We start from the raw sequence: 20,729 nt of genomic DNA, 5'->3' as shown, positions 1-20,729 counted from the left end.
AACAATAGAGTAATGGGGAGAGATGGTCGCAACTTCTTCTTGCTTCAAGCCAAGATTTATTATAAATCCAACCAAGAAGTAATTTAAAAGTATAATTAACCATAAAATAATAATTTAAAATAATAATTTACTCAACCTCATGTCTTTTCCAAACTTGTGTGACTTTCTTTTATGGAACAAGTTTAGAATTAAAGAATGTTAATAGCACTTTTTTTCAAGTAATGAAAGTCGATTGTGACCAGGGGCTGTCAAGCTTAAATGAGGACTTAAAAGAATCATAGAAGTATAGTCCATAAGATCTGTGCGCTAATTTAAATACAACTTCCACCTCTGCAGATCTCATTTGTGACATTTTCTTGGTTTCAGTGTTGCGTTTTACCTTATCTTAAGGCTGGAATACACTATACAACCCTGATTTCGACCTGGTAGAGTGTGATCCTCAGTCGTTCAATGTATGACGTTATTTGCTCTGAGGTCTTGTTGTATGATGCCTAGTAATTTAAAAAAAAGTTCCGATTTAAAGTCGTGTACTGTAAATCAGCCATTTGGAAAAAAAGAAAACACATTTAGAACAACAAGAAAGTCATGGAAATGTCATTTTTGACCGTACTCTTACTTTAACCTAAGGCAAGAGACCTAAGAACATGTTTTTAAATGGTATTACATTAATCTTTGAATAGATCTATCAAAAGACAATGTCCTCTGCAGATTTCAGCCTCGAAAACATGACACCTCATTTTGGGCAAATGACCTTCATAGGCTGTTAAAATGATTGAATGATGCCCTTTCTTATAACAATTCCCTGTTTTTTATATTATAATTGAGTTCTTATTTGCATATGCACATCCTCGGGATAGTGATTCTCTCTGTGTCTTTCTCTTTCTATGTTTCGCACTCTCTTGTAACAAATATTTTCCAAAACAGTTTCTCTCGGGTAATCGTTCAGCTCAGTGAATTCACATTTCAGCCTGGCTTTGTATCCGACTTTGCACATTTTCTTCCCAAATTTTGCTTCCCTTGTTTCTGGTGACCTTTATTAATCAGGCGGTCAGCGTACTGTACTGCTTTACTGTGACGGTGCATATGTGCCACAGGAGTCTCATGACCTGGTGATGGAAATGGCCGTTTTGACCAATTATACCAAAGCGATTTGACCGCATAGACATATTTCAAGTACCCTTAACGCTCAGCTGCCCTGTGCTGTCAGATGTCTTGTGATTCTGTGACTATGGTGTGAGCTGCTTTTAAAAATATGTCTTCATATCATCGTCTGCTCTGCCACATGCTGCCATGAGCTTACTTGAAGGGAGGAACCCACCCAGCCCATCCAGCGGAAATGAAATCCCGCTAGATGATGTGAACATAATGGGTTTTTATTGTGAAAACAAGTCTTGCCGCGATCCATCGCTCACCCAACGCTTGGCTTTGTAAACGTACCGTATTGCCCCCGAAATACAAAAGTGTAATAAACCTGACTGAAATTTCATGGGATCAACTGTTAGTGCTTGTCGTACAGGTGGTTAGATGTGTTAGCCAATCACAGTTCTTGTAAGATGGCCAGGTTTTGATGGGGCAGTTTCAGCCTTAGGCACAGGAACAGCTGCTTTGTTCGTCCCGATGTACGAGCGTTGAGCCATAACTGCAGGCTGGTGCAATTGTAAAATGACAATTGTGATTTTTATTACTATCCACTCCCCCACATAACGTCACTGGTTTTTAACGTGACTATGTTCTGTTTGGAGTGTCGTTCTGCTGTTGCACTCGGCAGAAATCAAGTACTGTACATGAGTTTAAACCACAGACCTTTTCTGTCGCTTTTGTTCTAATTTCAGATCTCTCTCTCTCTATGTAGAATTTCTTGATTTTATATTGTTCCAGTACATTCATGCATGCCTTTTTGTGTACCCTTTGCTTTGCTTTTCTTCTTTTGTTGTTCTGTTAGCTGTCTAATGGTATTGGATAAAGGTTTTTGCCTTACAAGACAGTGAAAGACTTGTATGTTGTTCTGTTTCTCTTTGATTGTTGAGTGTGTGATGAAATGGGTTTGGATACTCTGAAGACTGTTCATCATTTCCGTGAATATCTCAGTCGGGGGAGAGCAGCCGTTGGGTCAAGCCACCAGATCTGCATGCGTGCGCCTCGTCGCTCTGTCCAGGGGCCTCGTCCAGGGAGGGCCCTTTTTGTCCTTTGCTTATTTCCTTCTCCTCTGTTTGTTATCAAGCATTGGTATGATGCCATCGCTGCTGCTGTCAACACGTCTGGTTAGTAGCAGAGAATCTGTCTCTCCAGATTGACATGTAAAAAAAAAAAAGATTCTTAAATAAACAACATTAGTTTCCTGTACATCTGTGTTGGTCTGTCATGTGTTGAAAATACCTTTTAAATTTTGCATTAGCACACTTGCTTGTATGTTTAAACACTACCGCTCAAAAGTAAGTGTTAGTAAGATGGTTTTTTGAAAGCAGTTATACTTTTATTCAGCGAGGATGCATTAAATTGATCAAAAGTGACTGTAAAAACGTGTTACATATCATTTTAGCAATGTTTTTACTTTCTATTCATCAAAGAATCCTGAAAAAACAATATATCAGTTTCTGCAAAAATATTAAGTAACAATCATTTTCAGCATTGAGAATAAGAGTTTCTTCAGCATCAAATCAGCATATTTGATTTCTGAAGGATCATGTGACACTAATGATGCTAAAAAAAACAGCTTTGAGATCACAGAAATTACATTTTAAAATAGTGTAGGCTATATTATGGTAGAAAAGTTGTTTCAAAATCTAATAATATTTCACAATATTACTGTTTTTATTGTATTTTTGATCAAATAAATGCAGCTTTGATGGGCATTAGAGACTGCTTACAAAAACTTTTTTATTTTTTATTACTGTCCCCAAACGTGTTTTTTTTTCTTCTTCTTTTTCTTACAAAATGAAAAGATGAAATTTTCAGTTCTTAATTGTAAAGTTTGATACAATTTTGTCAACAAAAAGCTACGAAGAGACTCCAGAAAGAGTGTTCTTCAGTTCAAGGGTATTAAGCGTTTTCTGGATGGTAATTTTTTCAGCGTTTGATTGATCATTTGCATGGTGTTAGGGGGAAACATGTCCATACTTGCTCAATATATCATATTTTGATGCAAATACAGTGCTATGCATAAGTTTAGACACCCATGCTAAAGTTGACTAAAAAGAGGAATAAAAAATCATCTTTTGGAAATTGACCTTAATGCCTTAATTTAAAAAATTAGGAAAAATCCAACCTTTAAGGACACCAATTTTCTTTGTGAATGAATAATGTATCGTAAATAAATAAATGTTCTTCCTTAAAATACAGGGTGCATAAGTTTGGACACCCCTATGTTAAATTCCCATAGAGGCAGGCAGATTTTTATTTTTAAGTATTTAAAAAATTTGGTCTACTATGCATCCTGATAAAGTTCCCTTGGCCTTTGGAATTAAAATAGCCCCACATCATCACATAGCCTTCACCATACCTAGAGATTGGCATGGGGTACTTTCCATAAGATCATCTCTCAATGCAAATCAAACTAGCTATTAGGCTAACTGAAATAAAACCATGCCAATCTCTAGGTATGGTGAAGGCTATGTGATGATGTGGGGCTATTTTAATTCCAAAGGCCAAGGGAACTTTATCAGGATGCATAGTATCCTAAAAAATTTTTTTTTTTTAAATACTTAAAAATTAAAATCTGCCTGTCTCTATGGGAATTTAACATAGGGGTGTCCAAACTCATGCACCCTGTATTTTAAGGAAGAACATTTATTTATTTATGATACATTATTCAATCACAAAGAAAATTGGTGTCCTTAAAGGTTGGATTTTTCCTAATTTTTTAAATTAAGGCATTAAGTTTCCAAAAGATGATTTTTTTTATTCCTCTTTTTAGTCAACTTTAGTATGGGTGTCTAAACTTATGCATAGCACTGTATTAATTTTCTACTCCTAGATTATTTATTTATTTATTTATTTAGGGCTGAACTTAATTTAAATGATTTAATCATTTAAAATGTTACTAATAGTTTGTTTAAAATTAATAAGTAAATATTAGTTTATTATTGTATTCTTAGGGAATAAATTGGATCAGACCTGAACTAATGACTTTCCTCCAATTTCTTTGAATTACATTTCAGTAAATTCTTCTTCTTGTCATCCCAATTCAAATTCCAATTTCCAGATTGGAAATCAATAGCACCTTCACACTTCTTGTTTAAGCGGTTGAGCGTATTGCGAGAACAATGCTGACTCAAATGATGAATCTAGATCAACCACAATCTTCCGTGAGCATCTTTGATGGTTCACTTTTCTGAGAATATTCACAAGCTTTCTCAGCAACAAGCACAAAATGGTTTTTACTATTTGTTAACTAGGTCACCAGAACAAGTCCGCTCACAAGCAACTGACACTTGATGCTTCAAAGGAAAATATGGAGATGCAAACAATGTTTTATGTAATGTTCTGCATAATCCTCAACTGCTGCTGGAGAAGCTAGTGGATTTCAAGTGTCACTCATGTAATGTGTCTTTGAGATAAGTCATTTGTGTCATTTGCCCTCCTGCGGGGTGATTACTTTAGTTTAATTTCAACGATGAAGAAGGGTCTTGGTAAGAATGATTAATTAAGAGAGAAGTAAGCTGGGCTTTGCTATATATGCGCCTCTGCCGTTGTTGATTTTGTTGCACTGATGAAGATGGGACAGACTGCAACCTTACCCTGCAGAAAAGGTGGTACCTACGTCACCGAGCTTTATGAATGGTTCAGGTAAGTGTGCAAAATATTAACTACGTGACTACAATGACAGCAGCTGGTCTTTAGGGAAAAATAGGACACATAAGCATGGGTTCATGTCATCTGAGATGCTTTTATACAAGACAACCCCGACCCCATTCTGGGACTTTATTATTGGAGAGTAATTACACAGCTGTAAAATGTGTCGAGAATGGGTCGTGCCATACTGGAGATTTTTATTATAGGCGATAAAATGCCAACCATGACTGTAAAATCAAATAAACTCTATCTCAGCATAAGTAGGTCATCTGCAAATTACTTTTTTATTTTGACCTTTTACTGTAGCCAATCTTTTTCCTGGAACATTTCAGTTCATGATGTACATAAGACAATTGCTTTTTTTAATAATCATTCATAATGTTACTGTGTTCTAGAAATCATGCTGACAGAACACATGCAGCGTCTTAAAGTTATCAAGTGTCATAGCTATTAATTACTATTTTACATTGGATATATATAGCCTACTGTATTAATGGCTGCAACTATATTACAAGTGAACTTCTAGATATAGCCTACTACTTACAGTTTAGATAAATACTTGTTCCACATTTTTTAGTAAATGAAAGTACACTTTCATCTGAAGTATACTCCAGTACTGGTTTAGTAGTTTTATACTGCTACTTGTAATAGACAAGAATTGTATGGGCCTACTTGTAAGTTTTCTTTAAGTGAACTTGTAGTTTACGATTTAAATATTATTAATGCACTTTAAGTATAGCCTACTAATATGTTCCTTTTTTGGTATTTATACCTTTAACTGGAATATACCTTTAACTGTTCAACTCTTTCCCAACCAGCATTTTTTTTTTTTTTTTTACAAATATTTGAACATGCAATAGCCTATGTCAAGAAAGAGTGTCTGTGATTTATTAAAAAAAAAAAATTCTAACTTCATGCATTCTATTTTTTTTTTTTTTTTAACCAACATATTGAACAAAAAGCTGAGAATATTGTGTTTTGTCAAAGACTAGCCTAGCCTACATCCGGATCAGATTCAGTCAGAGTAATTCCATGTAAGCAATGCTTCTATTGCTTGTTTCTGCTGCTTCTTCGGATGTGTGTTGATCAGTCTGTAGCCTACTCTTTCAGAAGATTCATAATCGCGCCATTTAAAAAAACAAACAAAAAAAAAGATTAGCATTAGCTATAGCGATCATATTAAGCTCCTCCTCATCAAGAGCAATCATATGGAGCTCTATTAAATATGCCGCGACCGCGGACTTCATACTCAGAATTGCTCAGAACAGAAGATAACAACAGACGCATTTTGTAATCTGTAATCTGTGAGTATATATGGGCTGGTTAAACCCTTGAATCTGATTATTGTCAAATTCCCTTGATATTTGTGAAGATCCCCTCACAAAACGTCAAATGATATAGATTTTAACAGAGGTGGACAGTAACAAAGTAACGTTACTTGAGTAGGCTAGGCTACTGTTCTTAAGTACACCTTTTGAGTATCTGTAGGCTACTTTACTTGAGGATTATAATTTTTTCTGGAAACTTTTTACTTTAACTTCATTAGCCTACATTTGAAAGACAAATATCGTACTTTTTACTCCAGTAACGTTACATTTCTGTCAAGGTCTTTGAGTAGAAAGTAGCCTATAGTAACCTCAGTCAGGGGATGATTTTGGTTGCAGGGGTTGCATTTTGGTTGGAAATGAAAGTCGGGTTGACGTCAGAACCCGACTGTTGTTGGTTTCTGACGTCAACCCGTTTTACATTTTCAACAACAATATATAACGTCTGTCCAACGTTGGAGATTAACGTCAATCTGACGTTGGATTCTGACATAAACCTGATTTTCATTTTCAACGTTGGGTTTGGTCTTCTAAATGCGAATTTTGTCATTGTTTTGGAGCACACTAGCTTATAGATAACAGTAAGGGTAACATATTCATACTGAAAGCCAAAAAAATGTAAATAGGGCACTATTTAAGGGGAACAGCCATTTGGGTGTCCGAAACCATTGTGGACGTTATGAGTGCACTTATTCAATCTCGCATTCTAGAAGTTCTAGAAATAAATTTGTGAAATAAAACAATGCATTGACATTTACTTTTTACTTTTGATAATTCAGTACTTTTAAAAACAAGTAGCCTAATATTTGACCAGTAGGCCTAATATCTGTACTTTCACTCAAGTAACAAAGTTGTGTAGCCTACTTTGTCCACCTCTGGATTTTATACTTCGCCCTTGGCTAGGGGTGATGAAAAAAGTGAATTTTTTTTTTTTTTTTTATCAAATTTTTATCTTTGTTCCAGGCCAGCTAGTATATATTCTAAAAGTATATTTCTGAGAAGGCCTACATAAAATGTAGACTGAAGTACACTTTCTTATTTTTAGTTTATAAGAAGTATACTAGTAATAGCACACTTGAATAAACGTGTTTTTTTTTTAAGGATAATGTTTATGTTTGCTGATGAATATGTGAATAAAAGCCTAAATTCAATCTGTTCATCATATAAAATCCAGAAAATTTGGACTAAACCACTCGATTCATATGGATTAGTTTTACGATCTCTTTATGAGCTTTTTGAAGCGTAAAGTGGTAGTTGTGTGGACTGTCAATGAAGGGACAGAAATCGCTCAGATGGGTTTGGAACAACATGAGGGTGAGTAATTAATAATGAAAGATTTACATTTTTGGGTGAACTATCCCTTTAAATGTCCTAATTGAACTAATGTCAAATCCTGACTTAATCTAAACCCTGTATGTGAAACCAGGCCTAAATGTTGTATAAAATGTGTCTCAATGTCAATAAATATTAATCAGTGGTTTAAGATAAAAAAAATAACTTATTAATATCAGTTTAGTTTTAAATTACACTGTTATACCTTTAGCTTTATAAATACCTCTTCAGATAAAAAAAAAATATATATATTTCTAAATATTTTATAAAATGTGTCCACTATGTGCTTATGTCTGGCAGAAAATTCCTGAATGAGTGTCCCAGTGGACTGATCACTCTCCATGAGTTCCGACGTCACTTCTGCAATGGAACCGTGGGAAAAGAGTCAGCGGAGTATGCAGAGCAGATATTCCGCACGCTAGATAACAATGGGGTATTACACAGCTCAAAACCAAATAAGCTTTGAGGCCTGACACATCTGATGTTTTAAGCCTGGTGTTTTAAATGGAATCATCTTTCACACTGCCTTTACAAAACATGCATGTTGACTTGTTAAAGGAGGAGGTGTAACAAAGAGACATGCATGACACTCTACTGACTCTTGTTCCTTTTTTACAGAACTGATTTTAAAAAATGAATTAGATGGTTTATGTTTGTCAGAAAAGTGGACCCAAAAAAGTATCGAACACATGTTGAAAAAAACAAAACAAAAAAACAGACATGTTATGTTATGAACATCTGTACAATTGTGTTCTGCAGTAGGCTACTCTTTGTTTGATTCTTAAGATTAGTCCCAAATCATGACAGAAATGTGTTTTTTCCCTACACTTTCTCGCTATTTGTTTAGAAAGTGTGATTATGATTGCCATTTAACAGGATGGAGTTGTGGACTTCAGAGAATATGTGACGGCTATCAGCATGTTGATCGAGGGCACAACGGTGGAGAAACTGCGCTGGTCCTTCAAACTCTACGACAAAGACAAAGATGGAGCCATCACACGGTCAGAGATGCTTGAAATCATGCAAGTAAGTGATTATCGTTAAACTCTATTACTTGCTATTCTAATTTGATTTTTACCATCAAATCGAATTCCAAATGGTGTTTGTTTACTCGATTCCGGATTGCTCCACTAGAGGGCAATATATAATCAGAATTAAATGCTGTTCTCAGGCTGTGTACAAGATGAGCGTCGCAGCATCACTGACCAAACCTAACCCGCTCACTGCTGAAGAGTGCACCAATAGGATATTTTTACGGCTGGACAAAGATAACAATGGTACATACATTGCTATCTAAAGTACCCCAAGTCATTTCGACCACTCTTAAAATTCAAAGCACTGAACTGTACCAGCGCAAATTACAGTTTACAGAAAGTTATGTTCATTCTTTGTCTTTCCATTTCTATAGCCATAATCAGCCAAGATGAATTCATTGAAGGTGCGCTGAATGATGAATGGATCAGAGAGATGTTGGAGTGTGATCCAAGCATAGTGAAGATGGAGAGGCCTCTCAAAGGCCACGCACTATAAAACTGTGGGTCTGTTAACATTAAGGAGGTCGTGGATGTTGGTGCAGCATTGAATGTGATGGGACTGTTTTGGGAATGCCTTAAAGATGAGAAGTTCATGCATTATTCAGTATATTTAGTTTGAATTAATGTAGACCTAAATGAACACAATCAATGACACTCAAATTAGTTCAAATTCTAATATTAGACGAATATTAGGCTACATGTTTATTTATGTAATTGATTTACAATACTGAAATAATGAAGTAATGGCTGAACTGGTCAAATTGTAATTTTTTTGTATGTATCTTTTTTTCAATGTGAATTTACAAAGGACATCTAAATAACAAAATATTAGTTTTATTAGGTTCTTATAAGGCTGTTTTCAGAATAAATACGTCACTGCCCATCACAAGTAACTTTTAACTTGCAGCTTTTAACTTGATTAAATATTTGGCTGCATCCGAAATCCCATACTTACATAGTGAAAACAGTACAGTATGTGACAAAATAAGTATGTCCGAATTCACAGTAGGCTACACAGTAAAAGTAGGCAAAAAGTACCTGGATGACTTACTTCCGGCGAGATTCTGAAGTGTGCATACGATGGACACTTTACTATCCCATGAGGCCACGGGAGAGGATTTATGAATGGCAGTGAAGCGACGCAACTGACTCTGGTAGGTCACATGATAATGACAACATGGCGGATGTAGTACGTCCAGATTACATTCGTACTACACACATTCATACTTTGTACTCTTTTTGCCGTTGTGAAGTAATTATTTATTCAAAATAAGTACCTACTCAAGATGCGATTTCGGACACAGCCATGAGTCTCAGTCTCACCTCCTTAAGTTGTGTAAGTAAAGCATTTATTACCTATTGATTACAAAATACAAAAATAATTAGTTATTTTAATAATTATTAAAAATAATCAAATTCTTGTGCCATTTTACATTTGCATTATATTTGCATTTTTTCATGCAATCGGTTTTTATTTAATTTATTATGACTTGCTATCACAGCTTCAGTTCCCTATATGGTCAGTATTCTACAATGAATTGTGTTCTGCGCATTACTCTTCTACTTTTCTCACAAGTTACACAGAATCTGAAATCTCTTGGCAGAGTGATAAACTTAGCAGTTGATTTATGACAAACACTTCAAAAGTGGTCAAAAGGGTTTTTTTTGTTTAGTTTTTTTGGCGTGATTCACCATATTTGTGTTGACATTTTCACAATATAGCCTCACAAGTATTGCCAACGCAAACATATTATACGTTACTAATGCTATACTATGGCGAAGGCTCATTGTGAATATTAATTAGATAGCGGTGACGCAATATGATAGCCTTCTTATGGCGAAAAGCTGTATAGTGAATATTAATTAGGTTGCTCGGTGTGACCATCCAATGGTAAAGACGTGGCTTATGAATATTAAGCAACAAGCCTTCGCCGTAGTAGGATGTTCCCTGCCTGTGACGTCCCACATTCCCACTTCCATTGTCGACATGGCGCTGGCGAGGTGGGAACACCAACTACGGAAAGAGCAAATCTCGTAAAAAAAAAAACCACAAGGAAAGGATTACATTTTCATACTTTAGACGGCAGTCCAAAATTTGGTAAGCAATCTCAACATACTTTTTGTCAGAATAATTTACAAGTATTTGTTCTCTGTGAATTTACTTTGCTTTTCTAAACTTGCTTGAGTAGCAAACTTGCTTGTAATTGTGTCAAAATCTTCTTTTTTTTTCCGTCGTTGTTAAAAGTACATGACAGAAAATTTCATAAGTTAGTTTTGTGCGTAGTTATGCTATTATCATGTCTTCACAAGTAGTAATATTTCCATAGCCTAAGGGATTGATTACAAACAGCATTTATGTACATGTGCATGAGGTTAAATTCAGAAAACTGGATCGCTAAAGTGATGTTTAGAGGTATTGTACAATACTTAACACAAAACACAAGGTATATTTTAAACTATTTAAGAAATATTAAGACACATAAGGTATGATATTTACAGCAGAACTGTAGGTAGCGGTTGTGTTTGTGAAGAAGTGATTCACACATTCCACGTAGCCACAGAAGAACAAGAGCTGCCGTTACACGAGTTTCCTTTACTTCATCCTCACCTGTGATCTGGACTGAAAAAAAAAAACATACAGAACATGTCACTTTTTAGCTATGCAGTCTACAGAAACATATTCCTCTATTAAAATGAACTTTTGTGAAGGGGGAAAGTTAAAAGGGATATCTAGCAGTGCCTATATGGTTTTGAGTCAAGTCAATAACAAACGTGTGTTGTGTAGTAGTTATCTGCTGTGTTAAAGGAGAACTGTATAAGATGATATATTTTAATTAAAAGATTTAACGGCATTCTCAACAATTAATTATTTGTTGACCAAAACAGTGTTTAGAATTTTTATTTTTCACATTCGTGATTTTTGTGGTTCGTTCTATGTTTGAAATTGACTAGAAAGCCTATAATAGACTGTTTAATGACCAGTTCAATTGTGATAACTAACCCATATATTGTGACATGTTCTGCAACTGGGGCATGTTGTCACAAAAGTTTTTTGTGAAATTTAGCTGTATCCTTTCAATAAAGGAGTTTTTAATTTATTTATTGAAATTGACTTTAAGAAATAAATTGACCTGCGCTCTGGTACCATAACATATGGAACATTTTCATTCCACAAAAGGTTCTTTATAGTGGAAAAAGGTTCTTTAGATTGACTAAAAAAGTTGACTGTAAGGTTCTTTGGGGAACCCGCAATTCTTCTATGGCATCATTGCAAAAAACAAAACCCTTTTGGAACCTTAAGAGTGTGGATAAATTGACACTGCAGTGACTAACCTTAAAACCTAGTCCTTGTAATTGCTCTGATAATGCCATTTTCTGAATCCAGTCAGTCACACATCTGTCAAATTGGTGTGATGTTTACAGTAAATGTCTCCATTGAAAGACTTCAAAGCGCATCATTTGCAGGTGATGTTCTTATTTGTTGTTTGATTCTTGTGCTTGTAGCCCAAAGTAAGCCTGCAGCTTTCATCAGACCGTCTCTTTTTTGTTGTGCAACTAAATTCTGTTACCATCTTGAAGGGCTAAATCACATGAGTGCATGTGAGGCTTTGATATTTGCATTTTGCAGACACATCTGTGCATTCTTTTATATTTTTACTGTTACCTATAGATAGCATATGAAACGCCTTCGCCTTGACTACAGACAGACGTCCCTTCTCTGTTCCATGCGGTTATGTGAAGTATGATGCATCGTATTCTACGACAACGCCTTGGCTTTCATATCAGTGTCAGATGGGTGTCCCTTTAGATGGGTTGAGCGTGTGAGCCCAGTCAGCGGTGGTGTTTCATTGGCAGCTTATGTATAAAACTCTGCTTAGTGACGCCCCAATATAGCCACAAATATGTAAAAGTGGATTTCAAAAAATGTAATGTTCCATTCTGTTTCTATTTCTGATATATCTAAGAAAAGGAGCCTGTTGTAACCAGGGGCTGTCCTCCTCCCACATGCAAAGGCTGGACTGAAGGCTTGTGCACATCTGTGTTTCTCTAGTTCTTGCACGGGACCCAAACATCTTTTATAACTCTCAGCTTGGCTCAAATGCAGCAATCACGTGTGATTGCTTTTTTCATTCATGTGAAACCTTTGTGCAGTCGAAAGATGCAGAAAAACATATACTCGCACAATCAATGTGACAAAAACACGTATCATGTATCATGGCAATACCATGTTTTTGTTGTGTAGAACATGTACCATGGTATTCTTTGAACTATATATGATGCTCACTACTTTACAAAAGTTTTGGGTCAGTCAGATTTTTTAACGCTGTTGGAAGAAGTAAATATTGTGAAATATTATTACAATTAAAAAAAAAATTAAAATGTGATGCAAAGCTGAATTTTCAGCATCATTACTCCAGTCTTCAGTGTCACATGATCCTTCAGAAATCATTCTAATATGCTGATTTGCTGCTCAAGAAACATTCATATGGTCACCAGTTGGGCTGCTTAATATTTTTGTGGAAACATACATTTTTTGAGGATTTTTTTTGATGAATAGAAAGTTCAAAAGAACATAATTTATTTAAAATGTAAACTATTTTACTGTCACATTTTAAAAAAAAGCATGATTTAACGTTTATCATTGCTTGATATTGAATATTTAATTGTGCATTCTAATTTCACCTATTTTTACATTTAGATTACCTTTTCTATCATCTAACACTAAAATTAATCTCTAAAAACAATAATTAAATAACACTGAACGTTAAATGTAATCTTTACCAAATCGCTTAATGAATATAAGTTTTTAATGCTATACAGTGCTGTACATAATGTTGTGATGTTTAAATTAACTTTTGATTGATTTTTGTTTGTAGGGTTTCTAATTAATTTAGCAGAAATATTATAGAATTTATAAGAATTTTCTTGATCCAGAATTCCAGATATTATATCAGCATTTACTAGAAAGCTTGGCATGCATATTTATTTATCAGATGAGCATGTGCTTATGGGTCCATTAAAAATGTCTTTCCCATGACTCTCCAGCATGCTTCTATGCTTGCTTTAGCTTGACTTGAGGCAAGTTTGCTGGCTTACACGGCTCGCCTGCCATAAATGCTTTTATTTCTGTTGAGATGAATGACCCGAAGGCTGCTATTTTTCTCCAGCATGTGCCAGCAGAGGTTTTTCTGTCAGTCAGTCAGAGCGCTTCAGAGAGGAATAGTAGCTAATGCGGCTCAAACAGAGTGTGTGGCGTGGATAAAGTTCACACACACAATGCCCCTTAGGTGCCCGACTGATGGATTTGAAAGGCCATTAGAATTTCTTTCCCCTTATTCTCACGCTCATCCTCATATTCATAACTTTTTATTCTATGCCATCTTGAGCCCATTTCAAGAAAAACATAAAAATACTAATATTTACTTTCCAAAAACAGAGTTGACTGCTTCCTTTTGACCATTGGTTCTACATACTTGTGTTCTGTGAGTCTAGGAAAATGTTTCCAAACAAAGGACAGGCTTCGTTATAGTGTCATTATTGGCATGATTTCTCCTAAGATTTGTTCCAAGCATCGTTGAAACACTTGCTTCAAGATTGTCCTTTGTCTGTGGTTTTAAACTAGTGTTCTGCACATGCATAAATAGCCTTGTTGTCTGATCCGAACCTAGAGTCTTGATATTTCTGTTTGACTTCATCCGATTCTGAGAAGAAATATGAGGTTCATAAAGGTTCATGCTTTTTGCAGGCTGGAAGCCACCGTGTTCCCGCCATGAGAGGAAATTCCAGTCATGCAAAAATCTGCAATGCAAAGCAACCTGTGCTTAGCTTGTGCTTGAGTCTATGCTGTGTGGTTGTTAGCTCACAACAATCTTGGTTGTAATGATGTATAAGCTCTATAGCAGAATTATTATGATTAACTGAAACTAAAACAAAAACCATAAGACAAAGTTGTTGCCTGAATTTTGAAATAAATATGAACTGAAATGAAATAATAATAATATATATAAATAAATAAATAAATATAATATATATAAATAATATTTCAGCTAGTTGCTGTGGCAACATTTTTCATTTTGATTTAGTTTAACTTGATGTACTAAAATAATAATAATAAAAAAAAATCTATAGAGATTTTTTTCTATATAGAGAGACCACAAAATTAAAATGAAAAGGGAAAATATAAAAAAAATCAAAATATTAATAAAAACTAATTAAAAATATTAATGTAAAAAAAAAAAATATATATATATATATATATATATATATATATATATATATATATATATATAAAACTCATTCGAAATATTAATACAAACTATAAAAGTATCTCGACGACACTAAAATAACACTAAATAATGATATTAATGTAGATAGACAGAATTGTTTAGAAACATACTGGAAAAGCACCAAATCTGGCTGTGTGAACATGTGATGTTTGGATAGCACAGCTTTTCTAGACATAACATGAGTCTCCACACACGTTTTTGATTCGTTATTTACATAAACGGTTAAGTTAACCGATTGAAACTCCATAATATTTTGGACTAGACAATTATTTTAACAACTACACTTTTTTACATGGCGCATTAGTTTACTCCTTGATTTCATAGCGTCTTTGAAAACTTTGACTTTACATGATCCACTTTTCTTTTGACAGAATGGCTATGTTCACACAGTCAGTGTGTTTGGGACTGAAGAGCTTATTTACTAACAAGTGAGGCTCTCAAATCCGGCTGTACATATCAGCAAATGGGACGATGGGTTACCTCAGTCCCCTTTTCTAACTTGCAGTGGCCTTGCGTAATGTCTGTAACCATAGCGACGGGATACTAATTTTTTAGATACAATTTTAGTTTTTTGGTTTAGTTTTGCAACTATGCATACAATTTTTTAAAAAACTCCAACTTTCACTCCAAGGTCAATAACTATAACAATAATGATAAAGATATAGTTTTAAAAATCGTTCTAAATATAAAAGAATAGCAGAGTCCACAGCACGACTATAACGATAATGACACAGAGAAATGATATCGTTGGAATCACTTTCAGAACGTTTTTTTCCCAACTGATGAACGATAAAAACATCCAATCAGAATCCCTCCTACTACTTTAAAGAGTTTATAGTTATCGTTCTTGGTGTAAACGGGCCTTTTATAGCACATTTTGCGTACTTTTTGATCTGTATACATTAACCTTTGGCCTGTTATGTTTGTGTATTACGGCAGAGAGCTTTAACAACACTGGTGGATGGGATATCAGAACATGACAGGGTGTCTCTTCACCTCCTTGTTTTGAGGATTAAAACTGAGAGAATGCCGCCGCTGTATTCCCGGGCCATGAGCCAAAAGGGCCTAACAATGTGTCCCCGCTAGTCCCCCAACAAAGTACCCAGTGTCCCCTGCAGCAGCACAAGCACTGTGCCAATAATTGAAATAAATGGCTCAGTTATTCTTTAAAATCTGTGGCTAATGGTTGGAGCTCGACTGCGTTACCCAGGGAACAGCAGAGAGCTGAGAACCAGCTAACCTTTCACCCAAAGGATGTGTTTTGCTCTCTGGAACCTCCATAGAGAGACCTGTTTCAGATAAATACGCATTTAGATACAAACATCATTGGGAAGGTTGAGAAATATAGACATTTCGATGAGCGCTAGTGTTAGTCGGCATTGATGTTTTTGTTATTCAACCATAAAACCTCATGCAAAATAGTTTCTGTGCTCACATCAGTGTTAAAGCTATTGCAAATCATAAATATAAATATGATGATAGAAATGTTGCTTTGGCAACTAACTGAATTAAAATAAGTTGAAGCTGAAGAACTATATGACTAAAACACAAACTAAAAATAAAATAAAAGCTAAATAGAACTGTTTAAAAAACGAACTAATAAAATAATTAACCTAAATAGTATTATAATTACTAAAACCAAAATAAAATTAAAGCTAAATAGAAATAAAAAATGAAAAGACAAATAAACATGACAAAAGCACATAAAATAACTAGGCTAAAACTTATACTAAAATTACTAAAACTAAAAAATATTACTAAATACTATAATATAAATAATACTAAAACAACTCTAGTTCACATTTGTCTGTGTATTCGGCCTCTGTATACAGAATGTTATTCTGTTCATCCTATCTGGCTCTAGATTCTGTTCAATTCACCAACAACTGAAATTTTTTGTGTCCATGTAATACTTTCCTGAGAGTTTAAAAATATTACTCATCATATCTCAAATCAGCAGCACATTCGCATCGCTTTCTGTCTTATTCGGTGCCTAAGCTGTCAGAAGGTTTCTATTAATGCATTTAGAGATGACTTAAATGCATTTTATACTGTCGAGTGTCGACTGTAAAATTTGTTCTGCTATTTTCCCTTTATGCAGGATTAACAGTGTTGAACAAGATGATGTCTGATGCCAGTGACATGTTGGCAGCCGCCTTGGAGCAAATGGATGGTATCATAGCGGGTAAAGCTTTTTAATATTTGTATTAAACTACATACAAAATTTGAAATGAAACATCTATTCCAAATGCAGCTGTCCCTCCACATTTCAATCTGACAAAATAATTCACTTCACGTTGGTGAATTTGTTCATTCTTTCCGGAATGGAAATATTCTGCAGTGGTACAAAGAAAATCTCAGACTCATTTCATGAAACCTTTACAGAGTAAGATTAAACTGATATTAGTAGGCTGACCTAATGTTTTGGCATTGCATATGAAGTAATTCATCACTGGTTTATTATAAGGCTGACATTTCAAGTTGGAGTCGCCTGTCTAATCACATGATTTCCTGAGGTTTCAGCAATTAAAGCATTTACTCTGACCTGGTTCTGCTTTCAAGACTTGAGTGGTTATTCACCCGTAGCATGTTTTATTATAAGGTCATGCTATCTTTTACCCCACAGTACATGACAATTGTCTTCTATAGTGATTTCTCATTGTGCTAAATGTTAACTATTGTAAAAGATTCAGTTATTCATGTATTGCCTGACTCTCCTGAACATTTATATGTACAGGGTGGGCCATTTATATGGATACACCGTAATAACATGGGAATGGTTGGTGATATTAAAGTCCTGTTTGTGGCACATTAGTATATGTGATGGTCACCACCCATCTTGAGGAGTTTGCCCCCTCACATATACTAATGTGCCACAAACAGGACTTTAATATCACCAACCATTCCCATGTTATTACAGTGTATCCATATAAATGGCCCACCCTGTATATTGTGGAGCTCCACCAATTTGCTTGCACGTAATATTGTCTGAATAAAATGTGATCAACTCCATGGTATCAATGTTTGTGATATGGCTATGTTGGTGTTTAAGTAGAAACCCTCTAAAAGTTCACTCTGACATACATAAAATCAAAATCCCCATTCACCACTTTATTTATTGTTTTGTCGTTGACATTCAGGCTCCAAGGCGGTGGACTACTCCAATGGCATCTTTGATTGTCAGTCCCCAACATCGCCCTTCATGGGCAGCTTGCGAGCCCTGAACTTACTGGAAGACCTGAGGGGTGTTCTGGAGCTCATGGACACTGAGGAGAGAGAGGGCTTGCGTTGTCAGATCCCAGACTCTACCGCAGACAGTCTGGTGGAGTGGCTGCATGGTCACCTGGTGCGTACGCCACATTCCAGAACTCTGGAATTCACCGTGTCTACTGTGTGAACATGAGCTAACATACTATGTGTTGCCATGTTGTAGGGAAGCGCATGGTTATTTATACTTCCTATATTTATAGTAGTCAAAAAGCATGTAGTCTATTTTCAATGATAGTCAAATACGCTATGTGTTGGTTTGTGCCTATTGGAAGTATTTTCATGCTGGTATTGCTAGACCTAGGCTGACCATTTTCATTCTGACGTAATACTAGTGTTGGAACTTATTAATTGAGCTATTATAGTATCGTGTGCATTAGTTCTATTCATAATTAGGACTCTGCAGTTTGTCATTGCCTTAAGGTATTAGTTACGGCAATTCAAATAAACATTATTCTTGTGTGGTTTGAGACAGATTGAACAACTGCCAAGTGAAAGTCAACACATAATACCATATTTAGTCAGTTTACATGGAGTATTATGTTCGTTGACCCAATGTTTTGTTGGCACAATAAATGGTGCATGAAAACCTTAAATATCAAGTGACCCTGTTTTTCTTAGTATCACTGACTTTGAAAAGAAACTTAAAGTTAACTCCGATTGTTTCAAGACATCTCAGGTTGGATTTCAAAAGTCTTTTATAATATAATCTTTTTCTATTTTCTTTTTCTGACAGTCAAATGGACACATTTCAATCACCGGTGATGTTTACCAGGACAGACTTAATCGTCTTGAAAGTGATAAAGAATCCCTTGTGCTTCAGGTAACTTTATATGAACATACAGCACATTTAAAAGATTGGGGTCGATAAGATTTTAAAAATGTTTTTGAAAGGCTCACCAAGACTGCATTTATTTGATCAAAAATATATTCATATTGTAAAGTATTATTACAGTTTTAAATAACTGTTTTGAATTTTTATATATTTTAAAATGTTTTTTGGGGTTTTTTTTTAAAGGGATAGTTCACTTTGAAATTAATTTTTGATATGTTTTAGCTTACCTCAAGGGCATCCAAGATGTAGGTGTCTTTGTTTCCGCAGTAGTTTCAATTTTGATATTTTTAGGTCAAACCGTTCTTGTCTGTCAGTCATATAATGCATGTCGATGGTCACTGGCTCAAAACACAAGCACAGAGTCCAAATTAAAACAATTCCCCATCATCCAAATGAAACAATTCCCCATCATAAGTACACATTGATGGCCTAAGACACGAAACGAGCGGTTTGTGTGAGAAAACGAACAGTATTTATATCGTTGTTATCTCTTGAAAACAGCACACGTCCAAATGATCTGACGGCGTGGGCGGGTATAGATATATACATAGATGTCGCCTTGGCTACTGCAGTTCATTGGAACGAAACCGTAGCCACGCGACATCTAGTGTATATAACTATACCCGCCCGCTGGCGGGTATAGATGTATACACTAGATGTCGCCTTCGCTACTGCAGTTCATTGGAACGAAACCGTAGCCAAGGCGACATCTATGTATATATCTATACCCGCACGCGCCGTCAGATCATTTGGACGTGTGCTGTTTTCAAGAGATAACAACGATATAAATACTGTTCGTTTTCTCACACAAACCGCTCGTTTCGTGTCTTAGGCCATCAATGTGTACTTATGATGGGGAATTGTTTCATTTGGACGTGGGGAATTGTTTTAATTTGGACTCTGTGCTTGTGTTTTGAGACAGTGACCATAGACCTGCATTATATGACTGACAGACAAGAACGGTTTGACCTAAAAATATCAAAATTGAAACTACTGCGGAAACAAAGACACCTACATCTTGGATGCCCTTGAGGTAAGCTAAAACATATCAAAAATTAATTTCAAAGTGAACTATCCCTTTAAGGCAAAGCTGCTTTTCAGCAGCCATTACTCCAATCTTCTAATTCTAATATGGTGATTTGGTGCCCAAGAAGCATTTCTTCTTATTATTATTTGTTAAAAACAGATGTTTTAATATTTTTGAGGAAACCATTTTTTTTCAGGATTCTTTGATGACTAGAAAGTTCAAAAGCATTTATTTGAAATAGACATCTTTTGTAACATTATACATTTCTACTGTCACTTTTGATCAATTTAATGCATCCTTGCTGAATAAAATGATTAATTTCTTAATAAAATATACTCTTATTGATCCCAAATTTTGAACGATTGTGGAGATAAGCAGACAGATTATGCCTAAGTTAAATGCTTGTCATTCTTTGAAGGTGAGTGTTTTGACTGATCAAGTGGAGGCACAGGGAGAAAAAATAAGGGACCTAGACCTGTGCCTTGATGAACACCGTGAGAAACTAAATGCCACTGAAGAAATGTTACAACAGGTAGGTTTAAAGATATTCCTTGTTTATTGGTGACATGGTCTGGTGGTTGGTTACATGTGGGTTTTGCATGGTGAAGTAGGGCTGGGCGATAAGACCATAACAATAATTATCGCAATATAAATGTCCTCGATAAAACGATACACGGACAATTTAGCTTTTGAGCTCGGCTCAAAGTTCTAATGGCAGTGCAACGCGAGCTTACTATAGCAGACGTGTTTACTTGCTGATCGGTCTCGGTTACGCGACCACTGAACAGTGCTGTGAGATCCAGTGAGAAGCGCTTGAATTTAGCGAAGAAC

General features: G+C 35.4%; 2 protein-coding genes across 9 annotated transcripts in view; both read left to right on the top strand.

Moving 5' to 3' along the window:
• The first annotated feature begins 4,577 nt into the window (after positions 1 to 4,577).
• Positions 4,578 to 9,128, top strand: LOC311291229 (guanylyl cyclase inhibitory protein). Its single transcript, XM_084410149.1, has 5 exons — positions 4,578 to 4,785; positions 7,749 to 7,881; positions 8,325 to 8,474; positions 8,620 to 8,725; positions 8,857 to 9,128. The coding sequence occupies exons 1-5, from the start codon at positions 4,709 to 4,711 to the stop codon at positions 8,976 to 8,978; spliced, it is 588 nt and encodes a 195-aa protein (XP_084266275.1). The 5' UTR covers positions 4,578 to 4,708; the 3' UTR covers positions 8,979 to 9,128.
• A 1,321-nt stretch (positions 9,129 to 10,449) lies between these two features.
• The window catches only part of ppfibp1b (PPFIA binding protein 1b), a 32,878-nt gene continuing 22,598 nt past the window's right edge, over positions 10,450 to 20,729 (top strand). For 7 of the 8 annotated variants that reach the window (XM_084409753.1, XM_084409751.1, XM_084409752.1 and 4 more), the window contains exons 1-5: positions 10,450 to 10,580; positions 16,871 to 16,954; positions 17,910 to 18,115; positions 18,773 to 18,859; positions 20,317 to 20,430. In XM_084409753.1, coding sequence (XP_084265879.1) covers positions 16,891 to 16,954; positions 17,910 to 18,115; positions 18,773 to 18,859; positions 20,317 to 20,430 — 471 coding nt within the window. In that variant the 5' untranslated portion in view covers positions 10,450 to 10,580; positions 16,871 to 16,890. The remainder of the gene's footprint in view (positions 10,581 to 16,870; positions 16,955 to 17,909; positions 18,116 to 18,772; positions 18,860 to 20,316; positions 20,431 to 20,729) is intronic. The other variant, XM_084409754.1, reaches the window with a different exon arrangement.

The sequence above is a fragment of the Rutilus rutilus genome (assembly GCF_951802725.1).
Source record: "Rutilus rutilus genome assembly, chromosome: 5".
NCBI lineage: Eukaryota > Metazoa > Chordata > Actinopteri > Cypriniformes > Leuciscidae > Rutilus > Rutilus rutilus.
The sequence above is the reverse complement of the archived record's forward strand: the minus strand, read 5'-3'. Positions and strand labels throughout refer to the sequence as shown.